At 41.1% G+C, this 13,900-nt stretch overlaps 1 protein-coding gene across 1 annotated transcript in view; it reads right to left on the bottom strand.

Annotated features, from left to right (window-relative positions):
* Positions 1-13,398, bottom strand: part of USP3 (ubiquitin specific peptidase 3) — an 89,629-nt gene extending 76,231 nt beyond the window's left edge. The window contains 1 exon segment of the mRNA XM_028505803.2: positions 12,813-13,398. Within this exon segment, the coding sequence (XP_028361604.1) occupies positions 12,813-12,903 (91 nt within the window). The 5' untranslated portion in view covers positions 12,904-13,398.
* Positions 13,399-13,900: the final 502 nt, after the last annotated feature.

Here is a 13,900-nt window from a genome sequence, read left to right as displayed (position 1 = left end):
CAGAGGAAACAGGAACAATGTACAGAGCACAGCAAATGTTCAAACAAACTCAAAAACCCCGCAGTAATAAGGGAAGATATGCAAAACAGCAAGAGAATGCATGAAAAGCAAGGGTCAGAAAAATAAAAAGCTCTTGAAAATTAAAAATATTATCAAAATCCAATAGAAGAGTGGACGAAAAAAATCAAGAAAATATCTCAGAACTAGAACCAAAAGACAGAATATTATAGGTTCTACCCAGAACACCCAACGTTGAATTAATAGCAGTTCTAGAAAGAAAAAGTACCAATTAGGAGAAGTAAATAGGGGAGAAGAAGTGTGCTATCAAATGTATAGATTGAAAGGTCCCTTGGGTATCCATCACAATAAAGGAAATTACCCATGCCAAGACACATCATTTTAAAGCTTCAGAAAACCAAGGGTAAAAAGAATATCCTAATAGCTTCCAGGAAAAAGAATTAGAAGATACACTCTGTGTGTATATGAAGAAACAGTATTCAGAAAGGCATCGAAAGGCACCAGGTTTCTCAACAGCAACACTGGAAGCCTAAAAACAGAACAGGGCTCTCAAAATTCTAAGAGAAAAATCTTTTCTAATAGTCTATAACAGTGGTCCCCAACCTTTCTGGGGGAGAGGGGGGACAGGAAGCAGAGTGCAGGTGAATTTCCTCGCTTACCCACGGTGGAGGTACAGGGGTTGGGGAGAAAGAGGAGGCAAAGCTCACTTGCCAGCTGAGGGTGGGGGGAGGGGCGGGGCAACAGGAGGCGGAGCTCACGCGAGCTTCGCTTGGCTGGGTTCCTAATAGGCCGCAGACCGGCGTCGGTCTCAGGCCCCGGGGACTGGGGACCCCTGGTCCACAGTCAGCCAAGCAATTAAGTATAAAGGTAGAATAAAAGTATCAGACTTGCACAGGGTCAAAAAGTAATCTCCCATGAGAAGACAGCTCAATGATGTACTCCAGCAAAACAGTTTAATAAACCAAGAAAGAGAAAGACATGGGATCCAGGAAATAGGAGAGAACAGCAAGGGAATCAGGATAAGGACTGTCCAGTGGGCCTTGAGAACAACTAGTTCAAATAGGAGCAGGACAGCTCTAGGAAAGAGGGCTTCAGAAAAAAAAAAACAGTACTAAGAGATTATCTGTTTAAGTGCTTGTAAAATAATATTCACAGACATTTGACAGATTTACAGGCACACTTGAGAGAAAACACGTAGAAGGTAAACTAAGCAATTTTTTAAAAAGGCAATTATTTTCCTGACTGGTGTGGCTCAGTTGGTTGGGTGTCCTCCTACAAAGCGAAAGGTCACCAGTTAGATTCCTTGTCAGGGCAAAGGCCTGGGTTGCAGGCCACTCAGTGGTGGGGCTTGAAGCCTGTGGGAGAGGCAGCAGATAGATCGATGTTTTCCTCCCTCTCTCTCTCCCTCCCTGCCCCCTCTCTAGAAATAAATAAAATCTTTTAAAATTTATTTTATTTATAAAAGGCAGTTATTTACTTAAGAAAAAATAAAATGCTGAACAAGAAAAAAAAAGTAATCACCATATTAACCCGAATTTGTAATCAAATTACACTGAGAAGTGTGGAGGGGCAGAGGGAAGGGCGGTGTGGCCACGAATGTCCTCATTTACCATAGCAGCATGTCAAGGGATGATGCCTAGAATTGATCAATTAAGAAATAACAGTGTGTTACTTTGAAGTACACAGGTAAATACAAGTGAGAAAGCTAAACAGATCTTAACATGGTTGTGGACACTGGGACTGAGGGCAGAGGGGAAGGAGGGAGATTCCTGTTCTATTTTAAACCTTTTGATACTATGATTTACTATTTATATGTATTATTTTTGAAAGCATGGATTAATCTTTAAAAGGCAAATTGATATAATAGTCATAACAATTTGTGAGACTGTCCAAACCATTTTTTATAAAAAAAAAAAGTATGACTAAAATCTATTATATGGCATAAAAATTACAATAGCGATTTATGATTTGGGGCCAATTTCCTATACACTGCAAGGCTAATTTGCAGAGCTAATGGTATGTGTCCTCTACTAGAGAATGTAATTTCAAAGCTGGCCAAAATTTGTCATCTATATGTTAACAGATCCAGATACCTACAGAGCCAGAAAAGAGAGGGCATCTGGTCCTGCTGACTTCCCACAAAGAGGCACATTCTGCTCCATAAGGCTGGTCCCCTCACTGGTTCAAGCATTTTACTCTTATTTTGAAATGGATTTTGGAAATCAGTTTTCAACATCTGATGAAAACAACATATGGAAACAATGTATGTGAAACGACATATTCCCCAAAACTGTAATGCACTGAACAAATGTGTTATTATCTATTCCATCACAACCTCAGACTTGGTCAGACCTAGTTTGGGGAAAAACACCTAGTGAAGCTATTATGCTACACCTACTCCACCAGTCTTCAGCTGAATACCAGCCTTGTGCCCGCACCTCCAAATGAAGGTAAAGGCTAGTGTGGAGAATTGAAACTATTAAAGCCAAAGTAGATGACAAAATCAGAGTAAAAATGGGCCACATTTGCCTTTGAAAGACCCGACACAAATAAGTATAAAAAATTACCAGTTTACACTGTTTCAAAAATAACTTCCACTATGAAGCTGATTATGCTGAGAATGAACATGAAGCCATGAATCACTTAAGAAAAATTCTGACATCCATTATTTCCGTATATTTAATATAGCAAGACCTGATGCAATCCCATGCTTTTGCTAACAATCTGAGTAAGCAAAGCCAAGGTTAAACAGTAGTGGGATCTTCAAAAGAAACAAATCAAGTCATAAATCTAAATACCACACAACCATTATTTCAAAACAATAGTAAATATTGAATATCGATATAAGCAAAGATTCTCATGTATATATTTTTATAGGAAGCACTCCATCCCATAAGTAAATAAAATAATTAAGAGGTTTAGAGACCTCTTATTATCAGACTTTACTCAGAAAACAATGTTTAATATCTGCATTGTAGAATTCTCTTCCTAGATTTTTGTGATTACATAATAAAGGTTAGCGTTAAAGCGCAGAGTGTGGGGGGAGGTGCTGAGGGGAGAGTTAACCACACGTGCTTACTGGTGTGCTGGTAAACTATTCTTTTAAAGTCAGTGGGACTATTTAGGAAAGAGTGGGGAAAACATATGTAAACTGGGCACAGACTTATATTCTGCTTAAAGGACTAGATACCCAATATTACAAAAGAAATAGGCACCTGCAAGCTCCAACCACTGTTCTAATTATTTAACAAAAACCAAGAGTTGGAATTTATTTATAACCAATAGGCACAATTTAAAAATCTGACACACATTTCCCCAAGAATCTCTATTAATTATTCAAAGGAAGAAAACACAAAAGCCTGAAAAAAAATTTTTTACATGAGGCTCTAAAAAGGCTATACACAAATAAAATGCTTGAAATAACTGAAATGAAGCTGATGTGGTTAAGCTCTCCGAGTTAAATTCTCATGGCATGAATGCTGAGCTCTGGCAGCTACTTCGTACAGATAGCATGAAGCTTGAATTCTTAGTTGTTGCAGAGCAATTTCTCCAATATTAACACACCTATTAACATTCAGAATAATTCAGGTGGAAACTGAGTTAATCTAAATTAAGTCAAAGGACGTGCTACTGGATGACTATATATATATATATATATATATATATATATATATATAAAATTAATAATATTGGGTTGGCCAAAAAGTTCATTTAGTTTATTCTGCAAGATGGCTCTAGTAGTGCTTAGTTGTCTTTAACTTCATTCAAAACAATATTTTTAGATTGTATTGTGACAGTTGTCCTATCAGTGTGCATTTTTTAAAAACATCAAAATTGGTGAATTTTTGTATAGACATTTTATTATTGAAGTTGGAAGAAGATACACAACATTTTCGGTATATTATGCTTGATTATTTCAAGAAAGGTAAAAACACAACAGAAATGCAAAACAAGATTTGTGCAGTTTATAGAGAAGGTGCTATGATTGATCAAACATGTCAAAAGTGGTTTGCGAAGAGTCTTGTTCCTGTTGACATTTTGGCCAAATAACTCTTCACTGTGGGGCTGTCTTATGCACTGGAAGATGTCCAGCAGCACCCTGGGCTCTACCCACTAGAAGCCAATAGCAGCAGATAGCTGACATACTCAAAATATCCAAATCAATAGTTATTGGTGAAAATTAAAAATGTGTCTTTTAATGGAAAAAAATGTTGCAGACTTTTTGGGCAACCCAGTATGTCAGCCAGAGTTTTAAAGTCATACAGAAGTTCTTTTTTAAGAATATTGTATGAGAACATTAACATGTTACTTATCAACTATCCTAGGGAAACACTCTATCAGAGAAATCTGTTTCCTAAAAACTTCACCATGATCTTCAAAGTTTTGATCAAGATAGTACAATACCAACATTGTGCAACAAATGTTCAAAACAAAGGAATGGACAATCTTTTTTTTTTTTTTAAACCTGAGCATGGTCAGTAAGGACAGATTTAAATAAGCTAAAACAACAGTGTACTATCTTATAGTCAGTTAAATTACGCAGTTAATCACCAGCCTGTTCTTCCTGGTGATGAGGTAGTACAAGGACAGTCCATAAAATTAAGAGACTTCTAGGTGGGTCAAGGATAGGCAAGCAGCTTTCTACAGGGCTGTCTTAAACCCAGCTAGAACAAAGATAAATATCAGGACAGAATATTTACTCAAAATGGAAAACAGCACACTGGTAGAGCTCTTCAATCATAAAGAAGAGTACAAAGTCTCCAGATGAAATCCACTTGGTAATATCTTTTCAGAGATACAAGCTAGTTCCTTAAAAATACACTCTCAATTCCCTCTTCAAAAAGGTCTTACAGAATTTTATTAGCTAGCGATTATTTAACTGTGAAGAATTTAGCTAACACAAAACAACTAATACAACTATAAACTTCATTTTTCAAAGTCCAAGTTTAATTTCAATAGTTTTCAAAATCTGAAATTGCCTTTCTAAGCTCATCTGCATTTTATTTTTTTTAAAGATTTTATTTATTTATTTTTAGAGAGGGAAGGGAGAGAGATAGAGAGAGAGAGAGAAACATCAATGTGCGGTTGCTGGGGGTTATGGCCTGCAACTCAGGCATGTACCCTGGCTGGGAATCGAACCTGGGACACTTTGGTTCCCAGCCTGCACTCCATCCACTGAGCTACGCCAGCCAGGGCTTTTTTTTTTTTTTAAAGATTTTATTTATTTCGGGGGGAGGGTTGGGTGGGTGGGCTGGAATGGGAGTAGGGGGGAGAAAACTGTACTTGAACAATGATTAAAATAAAAAAAATAACTTAAAAACAATAGGATTTTAATTTAATAAATAAATAAATAAATAAAAAGATTTAATTTATTTCATCTGCATTTTATACATCTGCAAATAACACTCATATACCTACTTTTCAATGTCTCAAGAAGAGAGGGAAATGTGTTTTAAGCTCGCAGTCTAAAGACTATCATTAACTTTTACAAGAAAGACAACTGGAAAATCTTAGACTGTAACTAAATGGAATCAACAAAGTACACTGCCTTAAAACAAAGATTCCAATAACCAGAGGAAAAGCTAAATCCAGTATCTTAAGAATTTTCTTTCTCCCCCACCCCACAACAAACCACCTCCAAGAAGAATCTCCTCTACCAGAAACAAAATGAAAAAAATGGGAGGGGGCAACTTCAAGAACAGAAACACATTTTTAAAATAACCAAAAGCTAACTGAATTTTATCTACAGCTATATTGAGAAGGCTAGTTTTTTTATATCTCAAGGAATGTAAATAACCCACAAAAATATTAGATCTGAACTGTAAGGAAAGCTGCCCCCACCACCAGGATTCCATTCATTTATTCTGAGAAAGAAGGGAAGGGAGGGGAAAAGAGGGGGGAGAAACATCAATGTGAGAGAGACACATCCATTGGCAGCATCTCACAGGGAACCAAAACCAAACCCAAAACCTAGGCAGGTGCCCCCACCAGGAATGGAACCACCAACTCCTCCAACCCCACCCACAGCACCACACCCAATCAACTGAGCCACACCTGCCAGGGCTGAACTGGAAGTTAAGACATTCAAAAAACATTTTTATACCAATGGTACTACCAACCAAAGTGCCTGTACTTCAATCAATAAATAGGGAGTGGCAGAACTAATCAAATGCATAACTTAAATAAATTAATTTCAAAATGTGAAATTTAAAATGTATTTCCATGCCAAGAACCTTCAAAGGAATTATTTCAAGTATGTTTTCAAACACTTTAAATCCTTTAAATTATCAAGCATTAAGTTACTGGGTGACAAAGTAAAGACAGCCTAAAAGTAAGGTTTGGATGGCATTTGAATTTAAGCTTTGGGCTCTCTCAGTCTACTACCCAACCCCCAAGCATCTTAAGCAACTCTCTTAATCTGTCTCAGTTTCACAATCTATAAAACAGGAAAAACTACAAGGATAGGCAGTTAATTAAATTAGGATTAAATGCTAGCAAACTGCTTTGAAGTTACTTTATGCTGTTCTCAGTTCTCCTCCTACTCAGGAAAACTAATAGATGAGAAAACATCTGGAATTACTATAGATACTAACATCTGCAGGCTCACAGCAGTTAAAAGATGATCTCTGTTTACAAGCTTCTAAGCCAAAGTTCATTCAACAACCCCCAAAATTTCAGGATGCAATTGCCAAGGAAAATTTTTAGGTAAATTTTCTTTCAGTTGGAAAAATACCTATTCTTAACGTACATTCTCAAAAGAGGCTATTGCAAATCACAGAGCATCTTGAGTAGTCTTGGCACAAAACAATTCTAGGTAAGATGAACAAGCTGTCACTGTTGTTAATGCTATTTTCAGCATTCTAAACTGTCAATCAAGGTAAGCTTCATCAGAAATACACCCTCTGAAAAGTACTAGTCCCTGCTGAGAATCTAAGTACTTCCTTATAAGCCATCTGTCCAGGAAAGCTCTACTAAAACACCTAGATGCAGTTGCTCTCAATCAAAAGAAGCTATGAATAAACACAAAACACTAAAACATATTAAACCATATACATTTTCCACTTCAAATACGGATAAACTACCTACCCAGGTCTATTCCGATGCCTAGGATGAATACAAAACCCATAGGCAGGTTGGTCAGAAACTACAGCTTAATCAAAGGAGACTAGTACTTTTTTTGGGGGGGAAAAAAAGAAAATATATAAAATAGCTCAAGAAAGGGAGGAGGACCTCAAGAAAGAAAAAAAAAAAAAAAAACAAAGCAGGTTAGAAGGAAATGTACATGTAAATTACTCCCTGATGGAAGAAAGACTCAATTAAATTTTAAAACAGGAATTTAAATTACTCAGTGAGCTACAAACTCAATTACTCACTGTTCTGCTTACTGAGCTACAAACACTATAAAAATCTAAGCATCTCTAAATCTAATTTGAAAGATCCAAAATTAATCTATTATATTCTAGTAAAGAAGGATAAATTTCAATAGGGAAAAAGTAGAATGTTCTAAGAGCCTAAGGCTAATGCTATAAAAGCAAAGAATAATGAGAATGAATTATTTTAAGAAAAAAGGATTAACGGGAAACTGAAACAAAGAGTTCAAACTCTCCCCTCAACCCCATCCTTTCTTCTGCTTAGGCCGTGAAGGGTATTCTTTGTATACTATGGAGAAGACTATTTAGAAAATAACTTCTGATTAATGTGTCAAAACTTTTTCACAGCAGCAAAATACTAAATTCAATCCCTAGGCTGCAGCCTCCTCACACAGACACATGGAGCACATTCTACATTCCAGCTCTTTCACATCTACCACCAATTGTTTAGAGACTGTGCAAAGATGGCGAGGAAATATGGCTTAATAAGGGTTCTGGGGGCGGTGGTGAGGGCAGAATACTGCCAGAAAAGCTGGAAAGGCAATTACATTTGGCTCAAGCTTACAAATATTACCAAAGAAGCTTAAGTATTTCAGAGCAGTAAATAAAATTAAAATATTAATCTTTAGAATTAATGTGAAAAAAGTACCACCTGCCCACTGATTTTTAAGCACCTCATCCACATTTACTACTACAATGTCCACCTGCCCATCTATATAAACACAGAATGACAAAAGGATACAAATTCACTGTGTTAACAACACTGCAGAGGGTCATGTGCTCACAATCCAGTCAAAGTTTACAGAGCAAAACACTGGGAGTGAGGGCTGGTGAAAGCATTCTGAGGGGAAGCTCACTGCCTTCGCATTTATTTTCAACATAAAGTCAAAGACCACACCAGCCACAATCTAAATGGAAGAAAGTTTCTTTATTCATTAAGTACATTTTACTATTATTATATGCTAGGCACTTAATAAATACTTCACATAGTATTACTAAAAAGCAGTAAATGCATTTCACGTAGGGAACAAATGACTGATCCTATCTAGAAAATTTAGTCTACTGAGAATACAAGAGTACTCTTTAGATGTACATTGCTGGAGAAATATGGCAAAAAATAACCCGTCACTCCATTAAGGTGACTTCTCTCCTTTGTCACAAATTACAAATGTATTACCATTGACAAGGACTCACTAATCAGTACCTCATCTTAATAAATGGATATTCAAACAAGGGGTTTTTCTCCATTATTGACCCAAGCCTGAAGAACATTTACTTGACCTACACTTACTTTTCTTGAGCGATATGAGGGGAAGTATGTACTAGAAACCTATGAAGAGACATACACGGCTCTGAAGAATTAACCAGGAAAAATTTCTGATGCCTGTACTATTAAAATATTTCCAATTTAACTGACTAACCCAAACCCATGTCCAAATGCTTGGTCAGTGGCCTGTCTTGGTTATTAAAAACAGTTGTATTTAGAACATCTTTTTGAACAGTTTGTGTTTTTCCCCCTGTATTTTGCTACTGGTTCAACTCTTTTATCCACCGAAATAAAAAATGCCCAAGCCTCCAGCTTCTGAAAATAACATCTGGTATGTGCACACAACAAAAAGCTTGAGAGAATGTCCTAGTTTTTTATGTAAAACTTTTTCATTTAAAACGTGAATGCCTTTAGCAAAGATTAGACATAAATCAGCATTTACCTTATTAGGACATTGCTATTTTCAACATTTACCTTAAACCACGACATGGATTTATCTTCTAACCAGTTAGCTTCCTGTCTCTCTGCAGCTAGATTACACTAACTTTTTCTGAAAGTGTGGGACTATTGCACCCCACGATCTGTTGCCCAGCTAACAGATTTCCAAAGCTCTGTAAGTCTCCACAAAGCCATAACTGTCGCTAGCCTTAAAGTTTTAAGGATTTCTGTAATACTTCAAAGCTATTTTAGTAAGAGCAGGTGCCCTTAGCTGTTCCTATAGCCGTACATCAGTGGGTTCTCACAGTGTGGTCCTGGACCCCTGAGAGTTTCCAAGACCCTTTCAGGGGGTGCCTGAGGTCAAACAATTCTCATAATATTAAAATGTTACTTTTCTTTTTCCCCTCCTTCTCTCACAAGGATGCAGTAGAGTTTTCCAGAGAGTACATGATGTGTGATGTATTCAGAAGCAGATATGAAAATCCAGCTGTCTTCTGTTATGCCACACAACAGAATTGTAAGAATATAAAATAATGCCACTGTTCTCACTAAACTTTGTTTTGAAAAGACAGTTACTTTATGAAAACTATCACTCATGTTAACAGGTAATGGGTTTATTATTGTTATTTGTGAATAAATATATTTTTAGTTGTTTCTTTTAATTTTTGGTACAGCAAAGATTAATAGACCTAAGCCATACAAACAAAGGCTTTTTGGGTTCTCAATAATTTTTAAGTGTAAAGGGGTCCTGAGAACAAAAAGTTTGAGGACAGCTGTAGCACACAATTACATAACCTGAAACAAAGTGCCTTCCATAGATAAGGAGCTTGAGTTAATTCTGAAGTATAATTACTTCTTACATGCCCTAATCTTGTTGAGAAATATATCTCCTTGGAAAGCATAATTCAGCACGAAGCTAGTCTGTCCTAGGCCCTACTTAAGGGACTTTAGATATTGTCAGAGTCCTCTATATATAGATGTTCTGACCTATCCTCCTATTACGTGAATAGTTAGTGTACAGGAGTTTCTTCACATTTTTCATGAAAATTTCCTTGTTCATCCCAACAGCGACCTGTGAAGTATTATCCTTTTTTACAGATGACATCCCGAAACTGAGGAGCAAAGGAAAGAGAACTGCCTGTCCGAGGATGAACTGCTACTAGCAGGGCCTTGGATGTCCATCTTTTGCAACTGCTTGGCTGCCTTAAGGCTGTTTCACTGTAGTATAATTCCAAAGAAAACAGGGCAAGGGCATTACTTTTACTGTCCCAGTGCCAAAACAGGGATTTTGTTTGTTTATTTATTTATTTGCTTGAATAAGAATATCATCAGACTCAATACCTGGTCACAGCATTATTTAACATATTGGCTGCTACCCTTTTGGGTTCTCTACCAAAAAAAAAAAAAAAAAGAAGGAGAAGGAGGAGAAGAAGGAGAAGGAGAATCCCACAATATAGTAATATAATTCTGCAATATGATGAATTAGTTAAGGACCCACAGATTTACTAACCATTTAATCACTGAAACAACAAGCAGGCAAGAACAAGATCAAGCTCAATATAATAACACTGGATTTTATCAACGGAGAGATGCTAATAGGTTAAAATGGGAGGCCTATATGAACAGGGTTCAATTCACAGAATATGGGCAGAAGAAAAAACCCACGTAAAGTTAAACTGGCTTATTATTCTACAAATCCAAGTGCATGACTATAACCACTCTCAAAAAGCAAGGTCAGAAACCAATGATGATGCAAGATGCAAAGGTGCCATCCTACCTCTTGGACAGAAATCAACTCTCCCTTACAGCTGGACATGTTCTTGTTATCGACACAGGTCTCTTAAGTATGCTCTATTTCAATTTAAGTTCCTCAGGAAATGCCCAATTTTCTGCATCTCTTTTCCAGAGTTAACTGGGCTCCCCAACTAAGGCAAGGCTGACTCACAAGAGGATATCTGCCCCTTGCATAAACTCTTTTCCTTTTTCAGATGCATGTGCCCAGTAAAGCCATTTTAAAATTTGATGTGATTTCACCAGAAAACAAAACAAAACAGAAGTGTGCTGTCTGCTTTGAATTCCTGTAGTTTATCTACAACCGATGAACAAAAGTAAATTCATCATTCCTCATGAGGTATAGTTTTCCTAGTGTTTACTTTGGTCATTTTTTTCAAATCTCTTTTGGAAAAAATTAAAAGATACAGTTATTGCATCACAGCTATAGCTACAATTATAGCTAATGCACCAAGAACCAATTTGTAAAGCAATTTTATACACTACGTGTTGTTCCACACTCAACATTTACTGCGAAAGACACGTTTGTATGTAAGACCTAATTTATACCAAGTTTCTGTACCCTCATAAAAGAACTGCAATACTGCATTGTAAAACCAATTGACTGATTAATCTTTAAATGCTTCATGCAGAAAAATTAATCTGACTTTACAAAGGCAAGCAAAGCATCAAACCTCTGGGAGCTCCGCGGAACCGTGGTTATTTCTATTCCTTATCCCAGAGTACATTTTTCTTTGTGGCGTTACCTATGTTTTTCTCCAAGGGCATAATCACCATTTAAGAAGTAACCTGTCAAAAGTGTTAAGGCATTCTCTAAACTACCGTCGCAGCTCCAGCCCATAACGAGCAATGTCACACAGCTAAATCGTACCATTGCTGTTCCCCTATATTTCTTCAAATGAACTTGAGATTTTTGAAGTGCACCATTCAAATTTTACACTGCAACCCAAGCTATCGTTGATCATCTCAAATCTAATAAACAAAGACTCTAGCGGCGGCACCAGGGCCCTACCAGGAAGTAATCAAAGCATTGTGGCCGGTGCGATCCTAAGTCTCTAGAGCAGACAATAAGAGGGCACTGGGGTTTCCAACGGGCCCGGCCGAAGGACTTCATTTGCTTAAGCAATGCAAAAAGCATTACATAAACCTAATAACTGTTCTACAGCACAGGAACTCGGGACTCCCAACGCAATTTCAGACACCCAAAACCTCTGAAAGGCAATCGAGCCGCCCTTCCAAAGCAGCTGCTGATCAGCCTCCCGAGCTTTTCAGCTTGCGGCTTGTTTTCAAACTTCACCCTCCCTGGATGATGAAAGACTCCAACCTCGGCCGCCCGAGTTCCGAGCACCTCCCGTGGCTCAGAGCTCCCGCCCGGCGTAGATCGGGGTGCCCGAGCCCGCGGACAAGCGAAGGGAAGGGGGGACAGGGAAGGCGGCGAAGGGCCCCAGGGCCCCCCCTCAGCTCAGACAAAGCTGCCCCCGCAGAGCGGCGGTTTTCCCGTCCAGCCGAGGACAGAACGCAACTCGTGCGACCGCCCTGCGGGACCGGACACCCGCCGCTACAACCCCCAAGCCAGCGACCAGCCAGCACAGCCCCTGGGCAGGGTGGGGCGGGGGCGCGAGCCGCGGGCCAGCGTCCTGGCACGTCGCTGCCCCCACGCGCTCCTGGCCCCGGCGGGCTGCCGCAGGGCGCGGGCCTCCGCTTCGCCGGCCCGACGGTCCGGCCGCGGAAAACAAAGGAGTCGCCGCCGCTCCGCCCGGCGCGCCCGCCCGCCCAAGCCTCACCGCGCACCCCTACCCAGCCGCCTGACCCGGTTCGTCCTCACCCCACGCCAAGTCCTCACGCCGGCCGCCCTCTACCCCTAGACGGCAGGCCCCGCAGAGCCGGGGCCTCGGGTGCACGGCAGGGCCGCCTGGGGCCGCACTCACCGCTGCAGCACCAGGACGACGGGGAGCCGTTGGGGAACTTGGCTGAGTCCGGAGCGATGCAGACGCTGGAGCTGAGGTGCGGACACTCCATGGCCACGAGGAGAGCGGCGAGGAGGACCGAGGCTCCGGGACCGGGTGAGGTGGGGGCGGAGGGACTCTGAAGGCTCCGTCTGAGGTCGCTCCTCGCTGGGCGCTCGGTCGACGGCGGCTGCGTCCCGAGCCCTTGCGTCAAAGAAAGCAAAAGCTTCCGGGCGCCGGGTTTTCTCGCCCGCCGTCTCCAGAAGCCCCGCTTCAGAGAACGTGGAAATCCAGGATCCGGGTTCTGCCGCCACCCCTAGGTTGGGGGCTTCCGTCTTCCCAGGCCGGTCACGCCCCTCCCCTGGGTAGACCACGCCCTCAGGCCCAGCTCCGCCCCCGTCCACTACTGCCGGGTGGGGTCTTGGAGTCTCCCTGCGGGTGGCCCTGAGTCAGGCTGCGCTGCTAAAAGACTTTCTCAACTCTGCCGCCCCGGGCGGCCGCGGCTTCCCCGGCCCCGGAAAGGGTGGGGCGCCGAGATGAGACACGCGGGTCCAGTACGCTGTGTTAACCGCGGCCCCGCGAGCGCTCGGGGTTAGAAGATCTTGCTCGGTGTGTGGTGGTTTTACTACACCGCGGTAGGAAATCTGGCCACACAGTTACGTGTGAAGAAGATAGAAACGACTCTGGCAGACAGGCCCCTTGGCCCCCATTTTAAACCAGACACAAGCTCAGAGAGGTTGAGGGCCTGGCCCCCGTGGCCCAGCGGGCCGCAAAGGTCTCAGAGCAGTCCCGGTGCCGTGTTCTCCCCGTGGCAGGTGCGTCGCTGACCAGGCTCTAGGTCCTGGACACGCGGCCTCCGTGAGCGGTCCGGGCGCTGCACGGCTGGAGCCGCCGGGGCGCCAGCGAACCTAAGCTCAAACCCCGTCATTGCGACTCGCCCTGTGCGTCACCTCCAGTGCACGGGCGGACTCCCAGACTTTGAAGTTGGAGAGAGCGCTCTAACCCAGGTTAGCGGAGCGCGGGGTCCCTGCCACCGCGCTGAAAAAGGAAGGGATCTAACACTGGTTAAA

This window comes from Phyllostomus discolor, chromosome 1, assembly GCF_004126475.2.
Source record: "Phyllostomus discolor isolate MPI-MPIP mPhyDis1 chromosome 1, mPhyDis1.pri.v3, whole genome shotgun sequence".
Classification (NCBI taxonomy): domain Eukaryota; kingdom Metazoa; phylum Chordata; class Mammalia; order Chiroptera; family Phyllostomidae; genus Phyllostomus; species Phyllostomus discolor.
This window is presented reverse-complemented; position numbering and strand designations above follow the sequence as displayed.